The following is a 24,797-nucleotide window of genomic DNA, read 5'->3' on the forward strand; positions in this document are numbered from 1 at the left end:
CCCAGCGCACTATAGTAATTCAGTTATTATGTCAGTCGACATAAGTCGTGCGAATATGCTGTATTGCTTTATGTTTTAGATAAGATTAATTTGAATTTCTCTATGTTACATACTGTTTTGTAAATACCTTATAGATTATGAGTGCATGATGTGCATGATGCATCATTTGTCCTTCTTTACATTCGATGAACAACAAGGAAAAACAGTACATCATACAAAAAAAATGATATTATTACATAGTAGCATAATTAAAAAGTTAATATGGGATTACACGAAAGCGTTGAAAATATATTGTATATATGGTAATACACATTTTATTGAACTAATCGTTACTGTAGTATTGAGAGAATGAAATATCAATAATAAATAAATCGTATTTACTTTTAATTGTTACCTGCGATTATAATATTTATTAAAATTCATCTAATGATATTTAATAATATTCCTTCACTTTGTTGTTAATGTGATACAAAGGAGAATAATTTTTATAATGGAAAAGGAATTTAATGTATACTGACACGTAAAATTCATAAAAATCTATCCTCAAAGAAAAGTTAAGTTATCCGTCAAATACTAACTGTCTTTTTATAGGAGGGTATGAATTTCAAATCTTGTAGATTAGCTTATAATATTATAGTAATAATTTTGACAGGATGTTAATTACAGTTATTTTAGTGGCATCTTTAAACTAATATTTAAATTCGCATATGTGAAAATATGTTCTAGCGCAGTGCTGGGATTTACTTGCACATTTCGGCAGATTTTCAGTTTGGTTCCTGTCCTAACACATTACTAAAAATCATCTTTTATTAAAAATGAATGATTTTTTTGTAGGATAGCTATTTACGAAGAAATATCTATATTTAATAATAATAAAATACGTGCGTCATTATAATTTTTTATATATACACTGCAGTGCATTATGTTGCTGGATCATAGTAGTGAGCCGACTTATCGACGTTCATTTTTTACTTAAATAAACTATCACTAACTTTACAGAAAAACTGCAAGAGACAAAAATCATTTATTTTCTTCTCATAGAACTCTAAGAATTTTTTCAGAATTTTTTATCTACTTTTTAGTATTGCATTTTCTTTTTTTCAATAAGTCGAGCCGCTATTATGACCCAGCAAATTAATGCACTGCACTAAATGCACAAACGACCTAGAGAGACAGAGAGAGAGAGAACGGAAAAATAAAGAGCAACTGAGAAAGAAATTTAAATGGCAACTTACTTATTTCGCGCATGCGCACTCCATTTTGGCCAACACCAACATCAAAGGTGCTGTAATGTCCGCTAATAAAATAAACATGAACGTACTTCTACTTAGCTTTAAGAGATCACGTCACACATACAATTTCCGGTGCACTCTGATGAACATGACATTACGTTGACAACAAAAATTCGCTATAATAAATAGAATATTGCCATGATTATGGAAATATATAACTAATTAATGTAACACAATATCTATAATAGTACAATAGTTATATTTCCATTTATTTTCATTTTCTTTTCCTCAATTAACTAATTAATTAACAACAATCTAATTAACAACAAATGAAACAAGAAAAAAGGCTACGAGTTAATAAATGTATCCTTTAATGCATGGCATAACAATGCTAAAGACCAAAATATAATAATTCCCAAATATTGAACCTAAAATAGTCAACTCAATGTTATTGTGTAAGATTTGTGATAACAATTTCAAAATAAAAAATTATTTTTATTGTATTCTCTTTTCTTTTTTTACAATTGTTACTTGGAAAATTTTTAGAGACGTAACTACTCTCGCAATATATCGAAGACTGCCTCTGCAGTCTGAGGGTTTTCTTTTATAAGGTTCCAATAGAATCTAATCTTATTCTAAAGTCTCACTTCTATTCTTAGAGGCAAAGTCCTAAGGTTGGTGGACTATGGTCACATTATAAGGTTCGAAAATGAGTCTAAATAGAATCTAGTCTCACTTCTATTCTTATCTTAGAGGCAAAGTCCTAAGGTAGGTTGGTGGACTATGGTCACAATAGAATCTAGTCTCACTTCTATTCTTATCTTAGAGGCAAAGTCCTAAGGTAGGTTGGTGGACTATGGTCACACCTCCCCCCTTATAAAGAAATTTGGAGTGTAATCAAATTTTATAGTTAATCAAACGTTTTAATACGCCTGATTGTAACTCGAGATTTGGGGGTTGAGCAGAGTAAGCGGTATAATGGGCATGTTGCGTTGGAGCGTGATTTCCAAAGCTACATTGGTTGTAACAATTTCCGAATAGTTGCTTGAGTAAATTAATTATACTTGAAAATAGTCCAATCTTATAGAGGAACATGAAAAGGATAGAGCCAAGGGCTATGTATCCGGTTAAATGGAGATAATGCTTGAATGTTTCCTTCCAAGTGATAGTTCTTTTATGCTGTGATATTCGGTCTGCTAAATTATCTAATTCGTCTATTGTTTTGCCTAAGGTTTGTAGATGCTCTGGATTAATATGAGTTTTTCTTATTAAGTCCATTGGTATGTCAGTCAGTTGATGTTTCTCTAACGTTTTATTGATTGATATTTTATCTATTAAATGAATTGTGTTGTGAATTTCAATTTCGTCTTTAAATAAGTTTTCGGGTTTCAAAGTTGCAGTTTCGGAAATTGCTGTACAATCTGGTTCTAAGTGAAGTATAAAATTTTGGTATACTCGTACATTTCGAGGTGTTTTATCGGAACAGAGTATATGCAAAGCTTCTTCTCTAGGTGCAATTCCTATCCAATCTTGATTCGTATGAAGTTGGATCCATAATGTATTTTGAATTTGCATATACTTTGTTGTACATTTTTCTGTATCGCGTTTTGTAATTATTTCAGTAAGACAATTATCTTTTATACCCATTTTATAATCGGGATATGTCCGCTTTAATAGTTGATATTTTCCGAGTTTCTTTGCGGAGCTTAATTCTAATTCGCTAATAGGCATAAACGTAGTTCTAAATGGATCTAATAGGATAAGTTTTTGAGTGGTGTCTACTATGGATTGTTTTAACCATCCGTGCCTAGGAAGGGATATTACTTTAGTTAGTTCTAAGAATTTGTCTTCTATTAACGGAATTATTAATTGAATCAGCAATCGTTTTTCTGTTAATGCTATCGATATTTCGCTTATATCTATTAGAGTAATGTATTGCGTCTCCTCTAAGGGTACGGGAAAATTATCTACATGTTTATGTTGCCTCAAAGCGTTGAATAAATCCCTGGGTGATAAAACGTATGGCTTGATAGTTCCGTGTCTTCCGTTAGTAATAAGTTCTTCTGCTTCTCTAATTTCATCAATTAATTTTCTTAATTCGTCGTCTAAATCTAATAAGGATTCATCTATCCAAATATTTGCTTCAATGATCTGAGACAAGTTTCTGAGGCGGTTAAACTGATCGTTTATGCGACTTATCGCGTTTGAAGTTACATCGACAATTTTTTCGTATGTAAAGTTTTAAGTATGATACTAGTTTGATTTTTAACGTACTGGATAACATTTTTCTGATCGGTATATAATTTATCTAATTCGCTGTTATAATAGTTCGCATCGGAATCGGACAGAGTTCCAAATAGAGTTTTACTTACTTCACCTATGAAGTCAAATAAACCGCGTTTAGTTCTTGTTTTTGTTCTGAGTCCTGCTAGATACAATACATTTTCTAAATCATTCGCTATTTCTTCGAATTGATTTATTCGCTTTATAATTCGTTTTCTGGAAGAACAAATCCAGTTTTGATTATCAAGCTTTCGAAAACATGTCTTTAATAATTCCTTATATGTGTTCTTAAGTATATGGTAATTATCTTCTAAATCGTTTAGGTTATATCCTACAACTATCTTCCACTGCTCGTGATATAATTTTATCTTGCTTAGAGTTTCGAGGTAAATTACTTCATCGTTGTCTAGTTGAGTAATTGAATATTTTTCTGCGCTGTTAATAGGATGACCCTGAAGTATCAAAAGGAGAAGTATCGGGACGATCCATTTCAGATAATCCATCGCCTGGAATAAATGATTTTATATCACTTCGATGGTATTGTTTAATTTCACCGTTTTCCCTAACGTGGTAAGTTATGTGTTTATCGTGTCGGACAACAGGGAAAGGACCTTTCCACCGTGCCTCAAACGATTTGGCGTTGAAGTTTCTTACGAGCACCAAGTCATTATTTTCTATCGGCATATAAGTTTTGATAGGAAGGTTGGAATTTTGATAGTCGCGTATGCTCCTGCGCGCTTCTTCCAACTTATTTTCATGTTGAAAGCAAGTTTTCGATTTGATTTTGGAGAGTTAATCGCTCATCTTCTTCACTGAAGATGTGATTGGGCTCTCTTCCGAATTGTAATTCGTAAGGTGTATAACCTGTGTTTTTATTAATTGTGCAATTATAAGTGAGCATAGCCTGGAGCAGAATACTATCCCATTGCTCTTGTTCTTTAATATAATGCCTTATATATTCGGCAAGTATTAAATGCGACCTCTCGTTTTTCCCATTAGACTGCGGGTGATATACCGAGGTAAGTACGTGTTTAATGTTAAGCCTATCGCAAAGCATTTTAAATTCATTAGACGTGAATTCAAGGGCGTTATCGGATAGTATCTCCTTAGGTTTACCGAAGTATCCCAGCCAGGAGCACCATAGTGCCCTAATAATTGCTGCAGTCGATTTATCTATAAGCGGTTCTACTAGGATATATCGAGTAAGGTAATCTTGAGTGACAAGGATATATCGGTTTCCTTTATTTGTAACTTCGAATCCCCATGATATCAATGGATATCTTTTCGTTGGACATTCGAGGAATGTCGGGAGAGGCGTAGAGATAAGGTTTCTGTGCACCAGGTTTATTACTGACATTTTTCACATTTATCAATGAATTCTTTAACATCGATAGTTATGTTAGGCCAATTATACTTTTGTCTGATTTTTTGAAGTGTTTTTTCGACGGAGTAATGTCCGCCTAATATACCAGAATGAGCGTCTGATATAATTTCCTTTTTGTTCGTTATTTCTGTAAGATATTGGGAAACGTGAATACATAATTTATCTCCGAGATAATATTCGTCAATTACCGAAATTAATTTATTGATCTCTTTCTGGTCATGTACTACGTTAACATGATGATCGTCCTCGGTTAGAAAGTCATGCAATCTAATACTCATTTGTCTGTGAGTGGCATGAGGCGATATGTATATTTCGTTTTCTCTCGTGATCTCAGGAGGAGTTTCAATAAAAAGTATAGTTTTGTTGGTCTGCCTACCAACCTGGTTTCTTATTATTATGTGTTTGTTAATACTTGGTTTCGAGGATGAGGGAATGGAAGAAGGAGGTGATGGTGCTTTTGTAATTTAGGATTTCCCTTGGGTAGGAATTCGTCCGTAAGTATTGGTAGTGGAAATTTTTCTTTAAACCATTGAGGCGGTCGTTCTTCTATTATAATTTTCGTTCTAGACTGTAAGTCGTACGTGTCGATTAACTCGTCAATTGAGTCTTGAATTTTAGAGTTTACAGGTCCTACGAAGTATAATGTCCATTCATCAGGATTAGTATTCGTATCCCAAAGAATCGGTAAGATTAAATTTCGAAAGTTTATTGTGGAGACGGATTTCGGATCGATATTTATCCAGTCCGGAACCGGATCTTGACTAAAGGCAATTTTAATTTCTTTCTTAATTCCCGTAATCTCTGAAAGCATTTTTCTTATTTCTTCGTCTGATACGAAGGAATCAATTGCATTGACCGGAATTCTTGAGAGTGCGTCAGCGTTAGTGTTAGTTTTCCCGGATTTATAAATTACTTCGTAATCAAATTCTTCTAACTTTAATCTCCATCTCATTAATCTCGAATTAGGATCTTTAACGTTCATGAGCCATATTAAAGGTTTATGATCTGTTACGATAGTGAATTTTCTTCCATATAAATATTGTCTGAAATGTTTAGTGGCCCATACGATTGCGAGTAATTCTTTCTCCGTCGTACTATATCGGGTTTCGGCTTTATTAAGAGTCCTGGAGGCGAAAGCCAGTAGCTTATCTTTGCCTATTGTCCCTTGGGATAGTATAGCACCGATAGCTTCGTTTGATGCGTCAGTGGTCAAAACGAAGGGTCTATTCCAGTCAGGATATGATAATACTGGTTGTGACGTCAATTTTGATTTCAGAGAGTTGAATGAATGTTGTTGTTCACTCGTCCATTGGAAGATTGAGGATTTTTGTAAGAGGCGTGTCAAAAGTTTTGCTACTTTGGAAAAATCTTTGATGAACTTGCGATAATAACCGACAAGTCCAAGGAATTGTTTTATCTCCTTAGGAGTTTTTGGAATTGGATAAGTTCTGACCTTTTCGATCCGATCAGGATTAGGCTGTATGCCGTGTTCGGAAATGACGTGTCCTAGGTATTCAAGTTCAGGTCTGAGATATTCGCATTTATCTGGTTGGAGTTTCAATCCTACTTGTCTAAGTCTTTCGAATAAGATTCTTAAATTTTTATTGTGCTCTTCGATCGTTTTTCCGTAAACTATTATGTCGTCAATGTAAACAAAACAATTATTACCTATCAATCCTTTTAATCCTTTATTCATCATTCTTTGGAAGGTAGGAGGCGCATTCTTTAGACCAAAAGGCATACGGGTGTACTCATAATGTCCGTTTGGTGTAGAGAAGGCCGTTTTTGGAACGTCTTTTGGATTCATTCCGATCTGATGGAAGCCCGATGCCAGATCGAAAGCGGAAAAATAGCGCGCGTTGCCCAATTGATCGAGAATTTCATCAATATTCGGAAGAGGATAGGCATCTTGGATGGTTTTTTCATTAAGTTTTCGGTAATCAATTACTAGTCTCCATTTATTTTTGCCCGAAGCATCTTGCTTTTTGGGCACGATCCACAAAGGGGAATTATAAGGTGAATCTGATTCTTGAATGATTCCTTTTGCAAGCATGTCTTTAATTTGTCTTTTTATTTCTTCTTGGTGTATCGGAGGATAACGGTATTGTTTAATATGGATGGGATTTTCGTCATGGGTTTTGATTTCATGTTGCATTAAATCAGTGAGTGGGAGAGGATCTCCTGGTAAGATAAAAATATCGTGGAATTCTAATATGATATCCCAGATTTCGTTATAGTGTTCTGGGAGATGCAAGAGGCGAGTATTTTCTTTTAATAATTCTGATCGCGTATTGTTTAAAGTTTCTTTGGTGATAGAATAATTTGGTGCTTCGCAATAATCTTCGACGCTTTTAATTTGAGAGTGCAAATATGTCGGCAGTATGGGTTTATTAAAATCGTTCATCCTCGTAATTGCTCCAGTGTCATCCTTAAATATAACTAATACTTCGTTTTGTTTATACGTGTCGTTAGAGAGTGGTTTATCGCATCGCTTGAATTCTTTTCCGTTTAGTTTTAAATATTCGTTCGAAAAGACAAAATTGTTCGCCGTGAGAAAATCGATACCTAATATGCCCTGATGTTGTACCGGTGAGTAATCGTCTAATACATGAAATGTATGTTTTTTCCCAAATATTTCAATTATTACACCGTATTCAGTTTTTATCGAATGCGTTGTAACGCCAGATACGATTATTGAATTTGTTTTAGGCAAGTTTTTATCATCTATAAACATTTCGTGTATTAGGGATATATCGGAACCCGTATCTACTAAAAATATGACATCTTTAAGACCTGGTATCTTCAGCTTAATTCTGGGAGCTCTGACGTACGTCCCTCCGGGTCCTTGGTATACCTTTCGCTGAGGTTTTCGTCCGGATCCTGATCGGTTGCACGTAAATGATGCGATGCTCGGTCCGGCGGTCGGTTGAAAGACTGGCGCTCGCGAAAATTCTGCTGGCCTCGTTGTTGGTGGAATACTTTTGTTCGGCACTCCTTTTCTTCATGTCCTCGTCTCTTGCAGTAGGTGCACTCCTTGGTTTGAAAGTGCGTTCTGGGTTGGAACGGTTTTTTGGATGTTTCGTATCGTTGTGTTCGCAACTTTCTTAACTGGAGTTCTGCTTCAAAGGCTCGTGCTTTCGAAAACGCTTCGTTCAATTGGGTGAATTCAAATGAGTATAAATGATCACTGATTTCTGTCTTTACGTTGCGGCGAAATACTTCGACTGCTTTTTGCTGATACATCTGTTCTTGCAAACAGATCGTAGCAATGCCGGTACTCTGTGAATTAATCGTGTGGATGATATCGTCTTGGATTCGAAGAAAGCGATTTATGAATTCATCGATGCTCTCGTTCGTTCGCTGGATGCAGGTGTCTCTTTGGACCTCCAGAGCGGAAAGATTCCTGGCTTTGCCGTAGAGGTACCGTAGTTTTTCGTACAACTGCGGAAAATTCGGGGTGGTATCCGTTCGTATTGAGTGTTTTGCTCTTCCTACGAGTTTCTGGGCGACGATTCCACAGAGAAATAGCTCATGTTGATCCACGGCCAGTCGTTTCGAGGCTATTTGTATATGATTAATGAAAGTTTCGATATTTGAACCGTCGAAATCGGGTATCAATGGCATCGCTTTATTATAATTCTTTATAGGTGCTTCGACAGTTCCTGATTCGAAAGTTTCTGGTGTCATTTCGCTCGGTTGTTGAAGTCGCGTTGGATTATAGTGTTCAACCGTTATTGATTCCATTTTGTTTTTTAGTTCAGTTATTGTGTCCATCATTTGGATCATTCTGTCTGCTAATATTGCTAGAGTGAGCGTTTGCTCACGAGTAGGGCTCTGTGCACGCGACATTGGAGCAGTAATGAAGAGTCTCGATTCTAGTATGTTACTGTCCGCACTTGACTCGGTGGATGTATCAGAGTTGATAATGTCGCTTACCCCTCTGTAGTTTGTCCACGCTAGTCTGCTTGAGTTCGGTAGAGCAGGATAATTTTCGAGTCCTCCTTGAAGGTAACTAGTGCGACTAGTATATCGTCCTCGAAGTAAAAGCAAAATTTCACTGTTTTTCTTGCTAATTATCCCGCACCGCTGCCACCATTTGTAAGATTTGTGATAACAATTTCAAAATAAAAAATTATCTTTATTGTATTCTCTTTTCTTTTTTTACAATTGTCACTTGGAAAATTTTTAGAAACGTAACTACTCTCGCAATATATCGAAGACTGCCTCTGCAGTCTGAGGGTTTTCTTTTATAAGGTTCCAATAGAATCTAATCTTATTCTAAAGTCTCACTTCTATTCTTAGAGGCAAAGTCCTAAGGTAGGTTGGTGGACTATGGTCACATTATAAGGTTCGAAAATGAGTCTAAATAGAATCTAGTCTCACTTCTATTCTTATCTTAGAGGCAAAGTCCTAAGGTAGGTTGGTGGACTATGGTCACAATAGAATCTAGTCTCACTTCTATTCTTATCTTAGAGGCAAAGTCCTAAGGTAGGTTGGTGGACTATGGTCACAATTGCTCACAGATATATATATATATATATAAATTTATACAATACCCTTTTTCTGTATAACAATACATTTCTATAATCTTTAGAGATCTAAGTTAATAAATAATTACCAAGTAGTAATAAAATAATCAAATATATTCATTGAATCTTTTTTTCTTAGCGAGCCAACGTAGGCGACACAAAGGAGTGTCGCGCGCTCTTATTTCTAAGGAGAGATAATTACCTCGAAGGAATTCGTAACATAAACACTGGCTAAGCACTGGCTTATAGAAGTCCCTTTCGAAAATCAAAATTTAAAATTTCTCAAACTTTATGGAAATGAATTTCACTTTTATTATTGCGACAACAATTGGACGTTTATCACAATTATAATTATTCTTAGTATATACGTATATATTATATATCTCCCGTTTAACAAATATTTTATACACATAGTTTAACTGTAATGTTCGAATTTATTACAATAATCGAGAATTACATTCTCTCCCAACAGTGTCATCAAGGTTGATAAAGTTTCCCATGACGTCTACAAAGCATACCTGAATTATTTATATACTAATACAGTTGATTTATATCTTATAAATACCTTTGAGAAGGTATCAGGTAAGTGGAGTTTATTATGAGCGATTATTGACCTAAATATTCATTCGACGTATTCAGTGGTCTAAATATTTGAATAAAACTCACGTTGATATTGGTATTCTTCTAGATCATTCAATCAAACTTTCAGATCTGAAAGAATACATCAATAGCAGCGAACGCTCATTTAACTGTTGAATCTGCTGAATGCGTTAAATATTGAAGCAACGTTTTTTTTTAACACAACTTTTTGATTTGGCCAATACTTATTGCGAGGATAACCTCAAGAAGCAGTGCATTTATAGAATAAAGCAAGAAATTACTGTATCAAATGTCGCCTACTTTTATAACTTTGCAATGAAGTATGAAACAGAGGTAGTCAAACGTTGTCACTATTAACATTTCATTGTGTATCTTATGTATTCATGTACGTACAATAATTGATATTAGGTGTTGGAATTAATTCGTAGCGTTTTTTTAATGAAAGAATGTTATTTATTTCACATGAGCATTAAAAAATACATTAATGAAAGTACTTCCCATCACTTTCTACTACTTTTGACCATCTTTCGGGCAGTGAATGAATACCGCGTCGGAAGAACTGTTCATCTTTAGATGAAATCCAGGAATCGAACCATTTTGTACAATCTTCGTAAGATGTGAACTTCTGCTCGCACAAGCTATGAGCTAATGATCGAAACAAGTGGTAGTCGCTAGGTGCAATATCAGGAGAATACGGCGGGTGCGGTAGCACTTCCCATTTAAGTGTTTCCAGGTATGTTTTTACCGGTTTTGCAACGTGTGGGCGAGCATTGTCGTGCAGCAAGATGACTTTATCGTGTCTTTCGAAGTATTCCGACCGTTTTTGCTTCAATGCACGGCTCAAGCAGTTTTAGCAGTTCGTAGTATATGACACCCTTCTGATCCCACCAAATACAGAGCAGGAGCTTTGAGCCATGGATATTGGGCTTTGCCACTGATGTTGATGGTTCGCCGGGCTTAACCCATGACTTTCTGCGCTTTGGATTGTCATAATGGATCCACTTTTCGTCACCGGTAACAATCCGATGCAAAAAACCTTTTCTTTTCTGCCGTTGAAGCAGCAGTTCGCACGTGAGAAAACGTCTCTCAATATCCCTTGGTTTCAATTCATATGGGACCCAATGTCCTTCCTTCTGGATCATGCCCAAACTTTTAAGACGTTTTCCTATTGTTGAGAAGTCAACTTCCAATGACGTAGATAATTCTTTAAGTGTTTGACATGAGTTTTCATTGAGCAGTGCCTGCAAATCGTTATCTTCAAATTTTTTCGGCTGACCAGGTCGCTCCTTGTCATCCAAGTCGAAATCACCAGCTTTAAAACGTGCAAACCACTTCCTACACGTTTGCTCAGCTAGAGCATGTTCACTATACACATCCACTAAAATACGATGAGCTTCAGCTGCACTTTTGTTCATATTAAAGTAATGAAGCAAAACTCCCCGCAAAAACACTTTATCTGGCACAAATTTTGACATATTCAATGAATTATACAGTATTGTTATTTATGATTTCAAGAAAGGTTATGTACGGCAAATGACGTCCTATGATAGATGTTTACAATTTATACAGAACTATAGGTAACAACGAAATAGTGTACTGCTTGTGCCATCTCTTGTAAAACGCTACGAATTAATTCCAACACCTAATAAATGCTATTAATAATGTATCACTAATAATAGTCACTATTATTTAAATTATGCAATTTGCAAAAGAAAAAAGTAAGAATTTTATTTTTGTCTTCATAGAATTCGTTTTTAGCTGATCTTGTATAGTAGGCCAAAAATATACAGATTATGCGTTTACAATTTTTTAATTAACTAAACAGTTAACAGATCATATTTTTGTAAGAAATATTAAATAAAATGCAGTTGTTAGTTTCTGAGAAATAAGAGGGTATCGTTTTAGGAAACCTATGGCAATATCGGCGACTTTCCTTTATATTTATATTATATGCTTCATTTTTCATTAATTTACATTACAAAAAGAGATAAAATATCGTATTAAGTTCATAATATCTTTATATATTAGCTTCTTTTCTATCATTTTACAATCAATTCTTATGTATACAGGATGATTTTAATATATTTCGTCATCCATCATGAGCAGGTAGAGTGAATCGAACTGAGACGAAAAGTCCTTTACCATTTTGCAATTTTCGCAATAATTAAGATATTAATTTCTAAAAATTGCCAAATAATGGTCTTGAATAATTTTTTACTCAAATATTATCAACTTTATAAAAAAGCTGCAAGAGACAAAAATCATTTATTTTCTTCTCATAAAGTTCTGAGAATTTTTTCAGAATTTTTTAATATCTATATTTTCTCATGTTAAAAATAAGAAAATACAGTACTAAAAAGTATTAAAGTACTAAAAAGTTGATAAAAAATTCTGAAAAATTTTTTAGAGTTCTATGAGAAGAAAATAAATGATTTTTGTCTCTTGCAGTTTTTCTATAAAACAATGTAGTTAAAAGAAGAGCTAATAATGTAATCAAGAATTTTAATTTAAATTACATTATAAAAATCATATAACAATTACAATTGACAAAAACAAACGTTTCGACTCCGATCGAGTCATTTTCAATGTTGTCGTAATATTTAAACATCGCTATAAACCAAAAATATACATGGTACTACAAAATTATAATTATTAATCCCGTATTCTTCATTTCATTTAGTATGTTGCGAATCATTTATATCGAAAATCAAAGTAGTCATAAAATATTCTGAAAAAGTGACCGTGAACAAAAAAATTAAATTAATATTTAATACATACAAATTAGTAATATAATAATGTACCTTGTCAGTAATATCAGTAAATGTGTTTGAGTTCATTAATAAAAAGAGACAAAAAAACGCAGGTAGATAGTAGTCCATATCATGATACAATATATTGGTTTCTTAATTGAAACAAATTTGCAAAAGTAACGAACATCTGACTTCCACGATGTAACGCAATGTCTAGAAGAAAAAGATTTATTAAGAACGTAAAAACGACAAAATAGGGGGAAAAAAAAAAGAAGATATTAGGAGGAAGAAAGAGAATGTATAATGAGAATATAATTAGAATATAGAGAATATAATGAAATAAAGTCCATAATATAATCTTTATGATCATTTATAACTATTAAATATTTTATTAATTTGAATTTCCTTCTGAGTAAAAATACGAATTTTTTTTTCATGAGTGATCTACATTCAGTGATCTCAATCTATGTATCTATAAATAAAAATTCCACGAAAAAAAAAAGAAATCTAATCTAGATTATCTATGTCCATTCTGTTGTTCAGTACTTGCTGATTATACGGCGTACAAATACGTTATACTTCAGTGTACATATTATACAATATAGTGTCACAAAGTAATTCCTAGAGAGAGATTGCAAAAACTATTTCTGAAAAGCTTATAAAAAATATTAAATCGTGTTTGTGTCTCGTGCAGCAAGAACTAATTCAGTTAAAACACTAGCCGACTCAAAAACTATGACAGGGGCGCTAGAAAGAGCGCTGGCACCATTATTGACCTTTGGTTCATTCTTCGGTTTAAGCATGTTCGAATATCCTCGTGGACAACCTAGGGCGTATCTGTCTTGCCTATATGGTTTGGCCAAATGGGGCTCTTTTACGTACATTTATTACTATTCATATTTAAAAAATGTATTGCGGTATAAGATATTCGACATCTAAATCATCAATTTGGTTCTTATCAACACATTAATTCTCATTAGCCTTTGTCGTTTCAAGGTAAAAATTTTGAAATATAATCTCAGTCCCTATATAATAATACTTGACCTTATATTACTTATTTTTAATTTAATAGTATTTTTAATGAGAGCATTAAAGGAGTATTAAATTCATATTTATAGGCAAATACAAAATTATAAAACGTTTTATAAAAGGCTTTCAGTATCGTTAACCATCTATTTTTAATCAAACTCAAGCAGTCTCTCCTATTCGGCTATTCCGCTAATCTGTTCATTTCTTACAAATCGCATGCAGCAAAAAAAGTCCTCAAATATAATTTATTTTCTCTTTCCTCTTCTTCTCGTGCCGTTTTTCTGGAGTACATCAGGGTTTTATTTACATAATTTTACTTTTTAATATTGTATTTATATCTAATGTTTCTCTAACCTCTGAGCTGTTCATGTATGCAGACGACGTAATTTTTTTCAAATTCTTTCACCCATGTGAAGCTTTTGCAGCATGTTCTGCTTTAAATAAAGATCTAAAATTTATCGCCAAATGGTCTCTCTCTCTATTAATAATTCACTGCATCTAAATCCCTCTCAATCATCCTAGCTAATTGTCGGTTCTTCAATATTATTATCCTGTATTCAATCCTTCAATATTTCTATTAACTTCGTTTCAATTCCTTACTCCTCTTCTATTAATCCTTTGCGGCACAATGTCCTACATATATGATACCATTTTAACTTCAGTTTTCTATGTTTTTCATATAGTTTGTAACATATTATTACAATAAAAAGAACATTATCAGTGTTTAGAATATCAATTGTTATAAAAAAACTGTAGAAACATTCCTATTGTTAACGAAATGTATTTTATAAATAAACTGGAAAAATTCATCCTATTTTAACAATATAAATGTGATTGCGACTAATCAAAAATAGCTAATAAAATAAAGTTTGAGAGTTTTTAGGATCGATGATTTCGAATTTAAAATCAAAATTAAAAAATTCAAAATGGCGGATCCAAAATCGCGGACAAAAAATTAAAAAATTAGTTTTGGTGCTGTAAAATGTGTATATAATTTTAACTGTCGCTTGATCATTGATTACATCGCTGTTTTACAAGGAAGGTTAAATAACGAAAAAGTTCAGGAAATTCTTAAATATTGTGTGTAAATATAGAAGTTTGTCCGTAACATAAAACTATTTTTGTTCATGCGGAATTATGTTGATATAATATCTTTTCTTTTTCAAGTTGAAACTGGCTACTCTATCAAAAGCCAAAATTAAATGTACGATATTTTATAAAAATAACAATTTTTTCATACTTAGCTTGTAATTGACTAAAGTATTTTGCATATTCCTTTACGTATATCAAAACTATTTGACTAATTTTAGGTTTTGATACACTGCTATTATTACTGTTGCTGTTGTTGTTGTTATATAAAAGCTCATATAATAGATACAGCTGTACTATATATTGATGGATTATACTGAATTTGCCCATTACGTTATCACGCGCAGCCAACGCGATATGAGACGAATACCTAGGGAACACGTATATAGGTGTTTTCGTATATATTTGAAAAATGGTTCTTCGCAACATAACTATAACATACATTGTTGTTTGCAGGATCAAATGTCTCTTTGATATTCGTTATATAAAAATTAAAAACAATTTATAAATAGGGATGCAAATAGAGGTATAAAATAAATAAATAATTAAAAAAAAATTTTTTTATTGTAGTCCGAAAGTAATTTTGATTCATTCAAATTTCATTTCAGAAATTTTTTCGTATCTCTTATAACTACGACGATATTCGTTTAAAAAAAACCGATTTTTCCCAAAAACGTATTTTACCTCCTAAAATTGTAATTCTGAACGAACAAAAAATAGTTTTGTGTTACGGATGAACTACTTTACATATAATTTCAAAATTTTTTGAATTTTAGGGTTGCCTAATGGCCCTTAGTTTTTTGTTACTAATAGGCTTTGTAATAGCAGTTTTGCTGATAGCTAACTACCTGCAAACTGCTTTAGTCTATTAAACCAAATTTTATGTTCATATCGATTTTCTAGGGATTAACTCTAAATGCATTATTGGTGCAATGCATTCTCAGATTTATAGCAAATATGCAATTTTTGTGAATTAAAAAAAAAGATTTTTTTAATGCAATTTTAATGCAATTATCTAGGGATTCACTCTAACTACATTACAAGTGCAATGCAGTGTTACATTAATTTTAAAAAGGCAATTTTTTGAATTTAAATAAATTTTTTTTAATGCAATTTTAATGCAATTTTCTTAGGATTCACTCTAAATGCATTACTGATGCAATGAAGTATAACATTAATACTAAAAAGGCAATTTTTATGAATTTAAAATTAATTTTTTTTAATGCAATTTTAATGAAAATTTCTAGGGATACACTCTAGGGATACTCTAAATGCATTATTGGAACAATGCTTTCTCAGATTTATCAAAAAATGCAATTTTTTGAATATAAAAAATTTTTTTTTATGCAATTTTAATGTAATTTTCTACGGATTCACTCTAAATGCATTAGTGGTGCAATGCAGTGTTACATTAATATTAAAAATGATATTTTTTTAAATTTAAAATTAATTTTTTAAAATTTAATTTTAATGAAATTTCTAAGGTTTCACTCTAAATACATTATTGGTGCAATACAGTGCTACATTAATATTAAAAAGACAATTTTTATGAATTTAAATAAATTTTTTTTAATGCATTTTTAATGCAATTTTCTTAGGATTCACTCTAAATGCATTACTGGTGCAATGAAATTTTACATTAATATTAAAAAGGCAATTATTTTGAATTTAAAATTAATTTTTTTTAATGCAATTATAATGCAAATTTCAAGGGATTCTCTATAAATGCATTATAGGTGCAATGCATTCTCAGATTTATCGCAAAAATGCAATTTTGTTGAAGTAAAAAAAAATTTTCTTTTTATGCAATTTTAATGCAATTATCTAGGGATTCACTCTAAATGCATTACAGGTACAATGCATTGTTACGTTAATATTAAAAATACAATTTATTCGAATGTAAAATAATTTTTTTTAATGCAATTTTAATGCAATTTTCTAGGGATTCACTCTAAACGTATTACTGGAGCAATGCAGAATTATACTAATATTAAAAAAGCATTTTTTTATTTTAAATTTTATTTTTTTATGCATTTTTAATGAAATTTTCTATGGATTCACTATAAATGCATTACTGGAGCAATGCAGAGTTACATTAATATGAAAAAGATAATTTTTTTGATTTTAAAATTAATTTTTTTTAATGTATTTTTAAAGCCATTTTCTACGGATTCACTCTAAATGCATTACTGGAGCAATGCATAGTTATATTAATATTAAAAAAGCATTTTTTAATTTTAAATTTCATTTTTTTTTGCATTTTTCAAGTAATTTTCTTGGCATTCACTCTAAATGCATCATTGGTGTAAAGCAGTGTTACATTAATATTAAAAAGGCAATTTATTGGGTCATCTAAAAAGAATCCGCAGTGCTTTGTCACTTTATATATGACCATCATCACTTCAAGTGACAAAACACCGCGGATACTTTTTAAATGAAGCAATATTTGAATTTATAATAAATTTTTTTTCATGCATTTTTAATGCAATTTTCTAGAGATTCACTCTAATTGCATTTCTGGTGCAATGCAATGTTGTTAATATTGAAAAAACAAGTTTTTATATTTTCAAATTAATTTTTTTTAATTGAAATTTTCTTGGCATTCACTCAAAATGCGTTATTGGTGCAATGCAGTGTTACATTAATATCTAAAAGACAATTTTTTTTGTTTTAAAATTAATTTTTTTTAATGCAATTTTAATGCAATTCTCAATGGATTCACTCTAAATGCATCACTGGAGAAATGCAGAGTGATATTAATATTAAAAAAGCATTTTTTTATTCTAAATTTAATTTTTTTATGCATTTTTAATGCAATTTTCTAGGGATTCACTCTAGATGCGTTACTGGAGCATTGCAGAGTTATATTAATATTAAAAAAGCATTCTTTCTTTTAAATTTAATTTTTTTGTGCATTTATAATGCAATTTTCTTGGCATTCACTCTAAATGCATTATTGGTGCAATGCAGTATTATATTAATATTAAAAAAGGCAATTTTTTTGATTTCAAAATTAATTTTTTTTAATGTATTTTTAAAGCAATTTTTTACGGACTCACCCTAAATGCATTATTGGTGCGAAGCAGTGTTACGTCACTATTAAAAATACAATTTATTCGAATTTAAAATAATTTTTTTTAATGCAATTTTAATGCAATTTTCTAGGGATACACATTAAACGTATTATTGGAGCAATGCAGAGTTATATTAATATTAAAAAAGCATTTTTTTATTTAAAATTTAATTTTTTTATGCATTTTTAATACAATTTTCTTGGCAATAACTCTAAATGCATTATTGGTACAATGCAACAGTATATTAATACTAAAAAAGCAAATTTTTATTTTAATATTAATTTTTTTAATGCAATTTAAATGCAATTTTCTAGGGAATCACTCTAAATGCATTATTGGTGCAATGCAGTGTTACATTAATATTAAAAAGGCAATTTTTTGAATTTCAATAAATTTTTTTTAATGCAATTTTAATGCAATTTTCTAGGGATTCACTCTAAATGCATTAGTGATTCAATGCAATGTTAAATTAAGATTAAAAATGCAATTTATTGGGTCATCTAAAAAGTATCCGCTATACTTTTTCAGCTGATATATGACCATCAACACATCTAGTGTCAAAAAACCGCGGGTACTTTTTAAATGACCAATAATTAAAAAAGCAATTTTTTTTATTTTAAAATTAATTTTGTTAATGCAATTTTCTAGAGATTCACTCTAATTGCATTATCGGTGCAATGCAGTGTTACAGTAATATTAAAAAAACAATTTTTTTGAAATTAGAATTAATTTTTTTAATGCAATTTTAATGCTATTTCCTAGGGATTCACTCTAAATGCATTACTGGTGCAATGCAGTGTTACAATAATATTAAAGAAACAATTTTCTTGAAATTAGAATTAATTTTTTTAATGCAATTTTAATGCTATTTCCTAGGGATTCACTCTAAATGCATTACTGGCGCAATGCAGTGTTACATTAATATTAAAGAAACAATTTTTTTGAAATTAGAATTAATTTTTTTAATGCAATTTTAATGCTATTTTCTAGGGATTCACTCTAAATGCATTATTGATGCAATGCAGTGTTACATTTATATTAAAAATAAAATTTTTTGGAAATTGAAATTAATTTTATTTAATGCAATTTTAATGCAATTTTCTAGGGATTCACTCTAAATGCATTATTGATGCAATGCAGTGTTACATTTATATTAAAAATAAAATTTTTTGGAAATTGAAATTAATTTTTTTTAATGCAATTTTAATGCAATTTTCTAGGGATTCACTCTATATGCATTATTGGTGCAATGCAGTGTAACATTAATATTAAAAAAACAATTTTTTGGAAATTAAAATTATTTTTTTTTAATTCAATTTTAACGCAATTTTCTAAGATACACTCTAAATGCATTACTGGTGCAATGCAGTGTTACATTAATATTAAAAAAACAATTTTTTTGAAATTAGAATTAATTTTTTTTAATGCAATTTTAATGCTATTTTCTAGGGATTCACTCTAAATGCATTACTGGTGCAATGCAGTGTTACATTTATATTAAAAATACAATTTTTTTGAATTTAAAATTAATTTTTTAAATGCAATTTTAATGCAATTTTATAGGGATTCACTCTAAATGCATTACTGGTGCAATGCAGTGTTACAATGATATTAAAGATACAATTTTTTTTATTTTAATATTAATTTTTTTAATGCAATTTTTAAAGCAATTTTCTAGGATTCACTCTAAATGCATTACTGGTGCAATGCAAGTGTTACATTATATTAAAAAAACAATTTTTTTGAATTAGAATTAATTTTTTTAATGCAATTTTAATGCTATTTTCTAGGGATACACACTAAATGCATTATTGATGCAATGCAGTGTTACATTAATATTAAAAAGAATTTTCTTGAATTTAAAATTAATTTTTTTTATTCCAATTTTAATGAAATTTGGATCTTAATGTATTGCCATGCGTGTAATAAAATTAAATGCAATTTTTGTAAAATATTTTAATGCATTTTAGCAATTTTTGGATTCATTAATGCATTATTTCTCAATGCATGATCATAAATTAAATGCAATTTTGGTTAAATTATTTTTTATCTATTAGATTTGGATCATCTATGCATTTTCTCATCAGTGTAATTAAATTAAAAATGATTTTTTGGATTAAATTAATTTTTTTAGCAATTTAAGCAATTTTTGGGGATTCATCTAATGCATTTTGCGCAATGCAGTGATAATTAAAATTAAAATGCAATTTTTTTGGATTAAAGTTATTTTTTTTAATGCATTTTAATACAATTTTGGGGATTACTCTAAATGCATATTGCCAATGCGTGTACATAAAATAAAATGCAATTTTTTTGGATTAAAAATTTATTTTTTTTTTGCATTAATGCATTTTTGGGATTCATCTAAATGCATTTTCTCAATGCAGTGATACATTAAAAAAATGAATTTTTTGGATTAAAATTAATTTTTTATGCAATTTAATGCAATTTTGGGATCACTCTAATGCATATTTCCAAGCAGTGTAATAAATAAAATGCAATTTTTTGTTAAAAATTATTTTTTAGCTATTTAATGCAATTTGGGATCATCTAAAGCTTATTTCTTCAATCAGTGATAATTAAATTAAAATTATTTTTTTGTTTAAAATTAATTTTTTTTGCAATTTATGCAATTTTTGGGATTCCTCTAATGCATATTGCGCAATGCAGTGAATAAATTAAAAATGCAATTTTTGATTAAAATAATTTTTTAGCAATTTTAATGCAATTTTTGGATTCACTCTAATGCATATTTCCAATGCAGTTACATTAAATAAAAATGCAATTTTTTGGTTAAAATTATTTTTTTTATGCTATTTTAATGCATTTTAGGGATTCACTCTAATGCATTATGTGCAATGCAGTGTAATTAATTAAATGAATTTTTTTGATAAAAATTAATTTTAAATGCAATTTAACGCAATTTTTGATACTTATGCAATTGTGCAGCAGTGTCATTAATTAAAAACATTTTTTGGATTAAATTAATTTTTTAATGCATTTTAATGCATTTTTGGATTCACTCTAAATGATTTGGCAATGCAGTGTTACATATATTAAATCAATTTTTTTAATATTATTTTTATGCAATTTAATCTTTTTAGGGATTCTCTAATGTATTGCAATGCAGTGTACAATAAATTAAAATACAATTTTTTTTTTAATTAATTTTTTTTATGAATTTAATGCAATTTTGGATCACTAATGCATTATTGCAGCAGTGTTACATAATATAAAAGCAATTTTTTGAAAAATTATTTTTTTAATGCAATTTTAACGCAATTTTGGATTCATTAAAGTTATTTCAATGAGTGTTAATTATATAAAAAACATTTTTTTGATAAATTAATTTTTATGCAATTTAATGCAATTTTGGGATCATTAAAGCATTATTTGCGCAACAGTTTACATTAAATTAAATGCAATTTTGATTAAAATTTTTCTTTTTTATGCATTTTAATCAATTTTGGGATTCACTTAATGCATTATTCTCAATGCAGTGTACATTAAAATAAAAGAATTTTTGGTTAAAAATTATTTTTTTTATGCATTTAATGCAATTTTTAGGGATCACTCTAATGCATTATTGGCAAGCAGTGATAAATTAAAATTAAAATGCAATTTTTGGATATAAATTAATTTTTTATGCAATTTAGCAATTTTGTGGTCTGAAAAGATTTTTGGATCGCATTCGTTTCTGTTAAGACTTTGTTGTTTTAAACTGCATTGCTTACTTTTTTGTGGATGGTCTTTAATTTGACGTGACTCAGAATACATTTATTCGCTTTTCTCTGAAGTTTTTTTCTTCCTTTTGTTCGTTACTCACCTTATCACAAACGTGGAGGACCTTATGTGAGCAAATTATCGGTACTTACTTAAATGCGATGAAAGTCTTGTCGTAAATGTATTTATGACTTTTTATCACGATATTAATAAGTTTTATAATATAATCGCAAGTAATAATTAATAGTAAGTACGATCTAATTGTTGTTAGTATTTTCATTCTACATTTATCAATATTTCATTAAACATTGGTTAGAAAATTTGTGTTATCGTATGTATTTTCAACATTTTCGTATATTCCCTCATTACTAAATTTTGTTAATTGTGCTCCTATAATATAACTCTTATTGTATTTCGAACAACATTTTTTATTATACATTGTATTGAAAATAATTATTATTGTATTATTAAAGGATTACAATAAAAGATAATATTAAAAAGCTATGCAATGTAATTGCTAATTATTTTATTATTAGGTGTTGGAATTAATTCGTAGCGTTTTACAAGTGATGGGAAGTACTTTCATTAATGTATTTTTTAATGCTCATGTGAAATAAATAACATTCTTTCATTAAAAAACGCTACGAATTAATTCCAACACCTAATATATTTCGCTAATCATAATGCAATATGATTTTAGCGAAATATAATATAATAAAATAATTAAAGAAAAAAAGAAAGATATAAAATTAAAAAATAAATTTAAAACATACTTACCTGCAAAAACGGACTAAATTTAGTAACTCGTTTTTTCACGGGGGAGTATACTTACAAAGAAAAGAGGACCACCATTAAAAATTAGTGGGGGTGGTGGAGGGTCTCTAAGGTTGATTCATTTTTATTCATATAAATTTTCTTCACAATTTTAAATTAAATGTAGTTTGCTTATACAATTAGAAGAGTTCCAACTTTATTCAAATTGCAAATTGCAAATTATAAATATAATTTTAAGAATAAGAATGGGGTAGAAAGTCTATAATCAGAGACGCCATACGAGAGATGACGTCATATTTTAGCGAAATTCTGCGAGAGAGAAAGAGATGTACGGTCTCAGTCTATCCAACAGACTCAATTTTAGGGTTAGGTGCAACAGCATTGAACGACATAGATACGTAAAGGTACATTGATAAAAATAAAATTATCGAAATTATTTTAGAAATATGGTTGGATACAATACCATTTTGTAACAATTCATTAAAAAAAGGATATGTTATGAAAATAATTCCGAAAGACACAGAACGCCGAATGAATTGGTTAAAGAGTATAAATGGCAAATATATAAATTGGACATTGTCAAAAAATTCATCTGTATGTGAGGTAAAGTAATTTATTCTTTATAAATAATGTATTTAAAATATTAAAATAAAAATGTAACATAAAATATACACAGATTAATTATAATATCTGAAGACACGGTAGTGTCTTAGCACTAAGTATATGTACAGTCATCATTGATTACGAATTTAATTCTTTTTCTTTTTGTCGTAATCTTTTCAATTATATATCATTGCATTGTGAGTCTAAATGAAATAATATGATAATTACGATATTTAATATATAATATTTTATGAAATGGTATATACATACATAATATTTTTCTGAATTTTTGATTTCTTTTATATTATTATGCATTTTGCTCCTAAAATGTAGGAACAGAGAATGTATAATAAACTAGCGCATTTAATAGCGCAAATAATGTGCAATAAATAACGTTTTGTATAAAGTAATGTGCAATATTACAAAATGTACAATATTGCAATAGTACAAAATAAATGAAATTTTATAATAAATAATATATGTAAAATTTTTATTATTTTATATACAATATTTATTTATTATCATTTTTTAATTTGTCACAATTTTTGAGCATTTTTTAGCATGAATTCAGAATTTAGAAAATAATGCGTTTAAAAAACTGGAGGGAATGGCTAAAAAACATGGCGGACCAATCACAAGTGATACCTGTATGTCGTCACTCTGATTGTAGGCTCTCTATGTCAGCGTAGACATATACTTAGTGCCAAGACACTACCGTGTCTTCAGATATTATAATTAATCTGTGTTTTATGTTACATTTTTATTTTAATATTTTAAATACATTATTTATAAAGAATAAATTACTTTATCTCACATACAGATGAATTTTTTGACGGTGTCCAATTTATATATTTGCCATTTATACTCTTTAACCAATTCATTCGGCGTTCTGTGTCTTTCGGAATTATTTTCATAACATATATTCTTTTTTTAATGAATTGTTACAAAACGATATTGTACATCCAACTATATTTCTAAAATAATTTCGATAACTTTATTTTTATCAATGTACCTTTACGTATCTATGTCGTTCAATGCCGTTGTACCGAACCCTAAAATTGAGAGTCTGTTGGATAGACTGAGACCGTATATCTCTTTCTCTCTCGCAGAATTTCGCTAAAATATGACGTCATCTCTCTTATAGCGCCATTCTGATTACAGGCGCTCTAATACATATTACTACATACACACATGTTTTTGACCACGTGATAGTTAATACTTTCAACTTTTCCCGCTAGGCGTGATGGTACTAAAATCACATCTGCCGAAAATCACTAGATTAATAAAGTACCATGAACTGCCGCCATTTTGGCTCTATGATGCGCGGTTATTCATAACTTTAGCCTCTTTTGTTGCGGTTTTTGTAATTTTCAACACAACAACCGGGCATTTTCAATAATAACAGAATTAGGTTCTTCTTCTTCTTCCAGACTCTTGTATAGATTTCCGACCTTTTAACAGAATCAGATTAGGATAGCCATTTTTGCTCCAAATGCTAATTTAGTGAATTTTCTCATCGCGGTACTTTGTTAATCTAATAACTTTAATCTGCCGGATTTTTCATGAGTTTTCCTATACTATATTTCAAGTCCATTTTGTTTGTGACCGACCACTTAGTTTGACTGAGAAAACAAGAACAGCCAAAAATTAGCACATAAATTTATACATAAGCAATTTTTTTACATTTCTTCAAACTTGATTTTTTCTAAAAAGAAATAGTGTGAAAA

The 24,797-nt window shown here is 30.0% G+C and overlaps 2 protein-coding genes and 1 long non-coding RNA gene across 3 annotated transcripts; 1 reads left to right on the top strand and 2 right to left on the bottom strand.

The window, feature by feature from the left end:
- Window positions 1-1,774: 1,774 nt before the first annotated feature.
- Window positions 1,775-3,301, bottom strand: LOC147907365 (uncharacterized). Its single transcript, XM_087413178.1, has one exon. It carries the CDS (start codon window positions 2,961-2,963, stop codon window positions 2,130-2,132), a length of 834 nt encoding a protein of 277 aa, XP_087269304.1. The 5' UTR covers window positions 2,964-3,301; the 3' UTR covers window positions 1,775-2,129.
- A 155-nt stretch (window positions 3,302-3,456) lies between these two features.
- Window positions 3,457-9,426, bottom strand: LOC147907366 (uncharacterized). The gene is made up of 2 exons (XM_087413177.1): window positions 7,693-9,426; window positions 3,457-4,021 (listed from the first exon to the last, which is right to left on the bottom strand). The coding sequence occupies exon 1, from the start codon at window positions 8,746-8,748 to the stop codon at window positions 7,702-7,704; it is 1,047 nt and encodes a 348-aa protein (XP_087269303.1). The 5' UTR covers window positions 8,749-9,426; the 3' UTR covers window positions 3,457-4,021; window positions 7,693-7,701.
- A 12,476-nt stretch (window positions 9,427-21,902) lies between these two features.
- On the top strand, window positions 21,903-24,786 carry LOC147907367 (uncharacterized). The gene is made up of 2 exons (XR_015547486.1): window positions 21,903-22,871; window positions 22,958-24,786. It is a non-coding gene; the product is annotated as an uncharacterized LOC147907367 (long non-coding RNA).
- Window positions 24,787-24,797: the final 11 nt, after the last annotated feature.

Source organism: Acromyrmex echinatior, chromosome 14 (assembly GCF_024713525.1).
Source record: "Acromyrmex echinatior isolate Ae372 chromosome 14, ASM2471352v2, whole genome shotgun sequence".
Classification (NCBI taxonomy): domain Eukaryota; kingdom Metazoa; phylum Arthropoda; class Insecta; order Hymenoptera; family Formicidae; genus Acromyrmex; species Acromyrmex echinatior.

Excerpts from the sequence above, each read along its gene's own strand:
- LOC147907365 (XM_087413178.1), bottom strand. The coding sequence starts at position 2,963 with ATGCCTATTAGCGAATTAGAATTAAGCTCCGCAAAGAAACTCGGAAAA.
- LOC147907366 (XM_087413177.1), bottom strand. The coding sequence starts at position 8,748 with ATGTCGCGTGCACAGAGCCCTACTCGTGAGCAAACGCTCACTCTAGCA.